The 6,345-nt window shown below is 50.0% G+C and overlaps 1 protein-coding gene across 1 annotated transcript in view; it reads right to left on the bottom strand.

Annotated features, from left to right (window-relative positions):
- The window catches only part of LOC130109178 (ELKS/Rab6-interacting/CAST family member 1-like), a 209,018-nt gene that overhangs the window by 86,654 nt on the left and 116,019 nt on the right, over window positions 1–6,345 (bottom strand). Inside the window, exon 17 of the mRNA XM_056275934.1 lies at window positions 5,675–5,806. Within this exon, the coding sequence (XP_056131909.1) occupies window positions 5,675–5,806 (132 nt within the window). The remainder of the gene's footprint in view (window positions 1–5,674; window positions 5,807–6,345) is intronic.

The raw sequence follows: 6,345 nt of genomic DNA, 5'->3' as shown, positions 1-6,345 counted from the left end.
AGAGGGGCAGAAGGAAGGAACAGAGGATGGAGGGAAAACACCAGTGGTGGGAGGTGAGGGGAGGAATAGGCACAAGAATAGGCAGAGGAGAGAGAGAGATAGGAGACAAAAGAAAATGAGGGCGGAGGAGCGAGACAGAGGGAGAGAGGAAAGTAAACATGAAGAGAAAGAAGAAAGGAAGAGTGGCATGAGTACAGCTCAGGTGAAAGAGCAGAGTAAGAGAAGAGATGAGAGAGAGAGAGAAAACGAGAGAGAGATGAAAAAAGAACGCAATAGAGGAGGGGAGTGGCAGTGAGAAGAAAGTGGTGAAGGAGGAGGAGAAGAGGGGAAGGAGAAGCAATGAGAGGCGGAAAGAAAAAATTGAAGAAGAGGAGGATGAGGAGAAGGAAAAAGAGAAGATTACCAATTGCAGAAAAATGCTGAAAAGAGTAAATAGTCATGTAGCAACACTTAAGAATATGGAGAGAAAGAAATTGAGAAAGAGAGGGAGAGAGAGGGACAGAGAGAGATAAAGGATAAGAAAAAACAGATGGATGAATAAAACGAGAAAGAGAAAAAGAAAAAGAGTTTATGAGCTTACAGATAAAATAAGAGACAGTGCAGAGATACAGATGCAACATGAGAGCACATCAGAAATCAGAGTGAGAATCAAAATGGGGAGAGGGAGCAAGGGAGAGAGAGAGAAACAGAGAGGGAGAGAGAGAGAGAGAGCAAAATGCTAGGCACTTGAAACACAGTAAACATTTATGTTGCAGTTTGGATGTGACAGCGAGCAATGGGACGTGCAAGCAGACGAAGCCAAAGACGAAGAGGAGGAGGAGAAGAGGAGGAGAAGAGGAGAAAGGCGATGGGGGGGGCTGGAGGAGAAGATGGGAGACGTGAGGAGCGGACAGAAATTAAAAGGAAGAAGAGGGGGCAGGAAGAGCGAAGGAGTGAAGAGGATAACGGAGAGGAAGGGATGGAACAGAAGATGATTTGATGATAGGGTAAAATAAAAGAGAGGAAGAGAGGAGAATGAAAGGAAAGGGGAAGAGGGGGAGAGCAGTTAGAAGGGGGTAACTTAAAAAGGAGGGAGGGAGGGGAGATGAGGGCCAGCTGGGAAAGGGAGGAGCAAGTGTTTAAGAGGGGATACACCCTTCCAGTTGATGTGTGTGTGTGTGTGTGCACGTATATATAGGGGGTCCCCCCCTCAGTTGCATTTGGCCAATTACCCCACTCTTCCGAGCTGTCCCGGTCACTGCTCCACCCCCTGAGGGGTTTCGCCAGGGGGACGTAGCATGTGGGAGGATCACGCTATTCCTCCCAGTCACCCCTCCCCCCCGAACAGGTGCCCCGACCGACCAGAGGAGGCGCTAGTGCGGTGACCAGGACACATACCCACATGCGGCTTCCCACCAGCAGACACGGCCAATTGGGTCTGTACGGACGCCTGACCAGGCTGGAAGTAAAACGGGGATTCGAACTGGCGATCCCCGTGTTGGTAGGCAACGGAATAGACCACCACGCCACCCAGACCCCTACCTTATATATAGGTGTTTCTGTTTAACTCAAGACCTTTCTTTACAGAACACTAAGGGCCCTATTTAAGCGATCTGTAGCACATGGTCTAAAGCGCATGGCGCCAGTGCGTTTAGGGCGTGTCCAAATCCACGTCTGCCAATTAAACGGCACAATCTGGGCACAAAGTAAGGCGCAAAGGGGTTGTACTTAGTCTCTTAATTGATCATATAGGTGTGTTTTGGGCGAAACGTGAAATAAACCAATCAGTGTCATCTCCCATTCCCTTTAAAAGCCGTATGCACTTGCACCTTGGCACGTTGCTATTTAAACGGCGGCTTCGGCACGTCGGGGAAACGAACGGTTTTCTGCCAAGGAAACCGTCGAGCTGATCTGCTCGTGCGCCAAGTGAAAGCACACGAGAAACCCACGCAGACACGGGGAGAACATGCAAACTCCACACACAGAACGACCCGGGACGATCCCCAAGGCTGGACTACCCCGGGGCTCGAACCCAGGACCTTCTTTGCTGCGAGGCGACCGCGCTAACCACTGCGCCACCGAGCTGCCCCCATCCGAATAACGCGCCCCTGAAATAGCAGGAAAACGCTTCACCACTGACTTCAGACCAGGTTTTTGTTGGTCAATGGTGCAATCCCCTTCCGCTGCCTCACGATAGCCATGCAACAACACGGCGCCTGACCACACCTCGTTTTCAGGCCAACGCGCCCATGGGTGCTCAGATGGGCACCAGGTACATTGGCTATTTAAACAATGTGGGCGCCAGGCAGGAAAACGACAACCGCGCCGCTCGGAGACTAGCAGTGCCACTCGCGCCGCGCTTTGTACCGGGTGCAAGAGGAGGCCGTAAGAGCTGGCACGCCATTTTAATAAGACCAGACGAGAAGAGGAGAATAAATGGATCGCCTGTATTTAGTTTAGTCTGGAGAGCAGGATGGAGAGTGTCATGTTAGTGTTGAGTCATTTCTCTGAAATGTGTATACACACACACACACACACAATTCACCGGAACGCGTACTGTCTTTCCTTTCAATACACACCAAAACATATTGCTCGCAGACAAGAGCTTCCAGGCAACGTTCAGAAAAGCGCACACTGTCACCGAGGGCACAAAGTGAGTCATGTCTTGCAGACACGGTCTGGTCTATTTTCATGTGGTCTTGGACAAACGTTTTTGCTGGGGACAGTCCCACGCACAAACACCCCGCCAACTGATGTCACCATATGGCTGCAGTATCCGGACAGAAGACGGAAATACCCTAACTTGTGTGTGTGTGTGTGTGTGTGTGTGTGTGTGTGTGTGTGTGTGTGTGTAGGATATATGTATTGGGCAGGGCATCTCCATGGTTTGGCTGTGTTAGCTGGTGTTTCTGAGCAATCGTCCGTGAGAAAGTGTGCCTGTTTGTCCGTGTGTGTGTGTGCCAGTGCGTCTGTGAGTATATCCTATAATAAGCAGTCTGCATCTCAGGAGAATAAAGTTGTCCTCACTGAGGGCGGAGTGTGTCCGTGCACCCCCCACACCACCACCACCACCTCGCTCTACCTCTGTCATCATTTTATAAATCATGCAAAAGGTTAATTGCTGTGACGCAGTTCTTAAACGGGAACACAAAAATATTTATCCACGACTTCTTCATTTATATAGGAACAGGTTTCCAGGTAGAAACCCAAAACGGGTGTCCTCTTGGCTGCTGCTGAATGCAGCGCTGTGCTGCGCTGTGCTGCACCAGTGTTTAAAGAGCAGTTAGCACGTTTCCCCTGTGTTTGTTGGTTTCCCTCTGGGTGTTGCACGCGCATGTGTGTGTGTGTAACAGTGAGTGTGTAACACCGTGCTGCGTCTACATGCAGTGCATTTGTGTGCATGAAGCCCATGTTGGAGAGTGTGTGTGCGTTGCGTCTATGTTGTCATCATGTCTGTGTGCATGACTGTGCCACAAGGGTAGTGTGTTTGTGTGTAACACTCTCTTTTATGTGTGTGTGTGTGTATGAGAGAGAGAGAGAGAGAGAGAGAGAGAAAGAGAGAAAGAGAGAGAGAGAGAGAGGAGAGAGAGCATGTGCATGTGTGTATGTATATTCATGCAAGATGCAGGTGAACCTATCTGTGTGTGTGTATGTCCATGCAAGTGTCCGCATCAGAGTGTGTGTGTGTGTGTGTGTGTGTGTGTGCGCGTCTGCTCTGCATGTGTGAGCGCGGGTGTATACGAGGCGGTGGTGGTGACTTGGGTCTCTGAGGACACAGTGCTGGTGAAAGAGTTAGTGTTGCAGACACTGGGTGAAGACTACACTGAGAGGAAAATACGGATGGTGTTTGGCTCCCGCCTCCCCTCACACACACCGTGGGGTGACACCGTTGGCCTCTGCTCCCCTCACCGACACCTCGGAGGCCACCCTGCTCCACTTACTCTTTGGCCTTATCAGGATGTGGGTTTTATCTACCGAACGATGAGAAGGCATGCAAATATTTCTGTGTGTGCTATAACCCTGACTTCACAACACAACTTTGGAGAAGAGGCCGACAAACTATGTCACACTCTCCCCATCTCACCGTCCATCTGCCTGTCTCTCTTCCTGCCTCCCCACCCATCTTGTTGAGTTTCCAATCTGGAAATTTCACCTAATTGGTCTGTCGTGCTTACTGTAACCTCCTTTTGGATCAAAATGTCAGATAAAAGTGTTGTGTGTATGTGTGTGTGTGTGTGTGGGGGGCATCTGGGTAGCATAGTGGTCTATTCTGTTGCTTACCAACATGGGGATTGCTGGTTCGAATCCCCATGTTACATTTGGCTCGGTTGGGCATCCCTACAGACACAATTGGCCGTGTCTGCAGGTGGGAAGCCAGATGTGGGTATGTGACCTGGTCGCCGCACTAGCGCCTCCTCTGGTCGGTCGGGGCAGCTGTTCGGGGGAACAGCGTGAAACTCCCACGCGCTATGTCCCCCTGGCGAAACTCCCCACTGTCAGGTGAAAAGAAGCGGCTGGCGACTGCACATGTATTGGAGGAGGCATGTTGCAGTCTGCAGCCCTTCCCGGATCGGCGGGGGAGCAGCGACCGGCACGGCTTAGAATAGTGGGGTAATTGGCCAAGTATAACTGGGGCGAAAAAAGGGGGAACCCCCCCCCCACCAAAAAGGTTGAAGTGTAAAATCAAAATGGTAAATATCAGTGAACACACCAGTCGATCCCTGTGTGCGAGGAAGTGCGTCTCTTGTGTGTGTCTGCGTCCGGGAGCAGCTCGACATGTTATGCACATACACAACTGACGGCAATAACAACAATAGAGACGGGCCGTTTTTCCAACAGCAGCGGATTCTTTTCTCGGGGCAGTTTTTCATCAGCATCCATGGGAATCACACATACGACTACTGGCATGTGACCAGCCCCGCTGGAAAGTTCAGCCCTGTGTTGGTTGGCATGCTCGGCCTATGCACCGTCTCAATTAGCAGAAATAAAACAGGAAGAGGAGTGGACCGGCTCAAAAAAAAAAACCTGGTGATGCTCTGCAGGTTCATATGGATAAAAGATGAACTGTTCTTTAAATGAGAACATATTTACCTCTCCTCAAAATGAGGAGCGACTGAGCAAACACACAAACACACGTACACAACCGCACACAGCCATACGCGCGCACGGCCACACCTGAATGAGCTCAGTTGGCAACTCAGCTTGTGTATTGGCATAGAAATAAACCACTATTGGTATTTTGAATGTTTAGTTATGTCAGAAAGAAGCTTTATGTGCTGTAAAACGAGAAGTGAGCATGCCAGCGAGTGATTCTATGTGTGTGTGTGTGTGTGTGTGTGTGTGTGTGTGTGTGTGTCTGTGTGTGTCTATGTGTGTGTGTGTGTGTGTGGACTTGGTTTGAGTTGTTCTTGTACTTCTATCCAAACGTCCTCACGCAGGCAGAACAATTGTGAGAAAATTGTCCAAAGTAAAGACATTCCTCCGGGCTGATGGAGGTCTGGTTTAGGAGAAGGTGCAGGGTTGGTTTGGCTTAAAGGTTGGGTTATACAAAAGGAATCCAAGCCATGCGTGCAAGTGCCACTGTTTGCACTGTTTCCAATATACTGTTCTGTTCTTGTGTTTGAGAGAGAGAGGAGAGAGAGGGAGAGAGGGAGAAAGGGAGAAAGAGAGGAGGGGCGAGAGAGAGAGAGAGTACCTGTTTCTCGGCCTGTGTGCGTGCCTGCTCCTCCTGAGCGAGGACAACCTCCCTCTCCGCTGTGATCTGAACACTCTCCCTCAGCGCCTCCTCAAGTTCCTCGATGCGCTCCTCTTTCTGACGCAGAGAGTCCTACAACACACACGCGCACACACACACACACGCGCACACAGGAAATGAGAGAGCAGAGCTTTATCATCTTCGTGGTGTACCTAATGATAAGGTGTGGTGGTTCCAACTAAAAAAAGCCTTTTTTGAGTTAAAGGCACCCTGAGGGATTATTTCTAGAACAATCCCATTTCAATCAGAATGTATAAATTAAGTACAAAATATGAGAGAGAGAGAGACAGAGAGAGAGAGTCAGAGAGAGGGAGTCAACGAGAGCAAGAGCAAAAGAGAGCGAGAGAGAGAGAGTCAAAGAGAGTGAAAGAGAGAGTCAGAGCTAGACAGAGAGAGACAGAGAGCCAAAGAGAGCAAGAGAAAGTCAATGAGACAGAGCGAGAGAGAGAGTCAACGCAAGTGAGAGAGAGAGTCAAAGAGAGTGAGAGTCAGAGAGCGAGATAGAGAGTGAGTGAGAGTCAGAGCGAGAGAGAGTCAGAGTGAGACAGAGAGAGCGAGAGAGTCAAAGAGAGCGAGAGAGCGGGCGAGAGTCAAAGAGCGAGAGTCAACAA

The sequence above is a fragment of the Lampris incognitus genome, chromosome 3, assembly GCF_029633865.1.
Source record: "Lampris incognitus isolate fLamInc1 chromosome 3, fLamInc1.hap2, whole genome shotgun sequence".
NCBI classification, from domain to species: Eukaryota; Metazoa; Chordata; class Actinopteri; order Lampriformes; family Lampridae; genus Lampris; species Lampris incognitus.
This window is presented reverse-complemented; position numbering and strand designations above follow the sequence as displayed.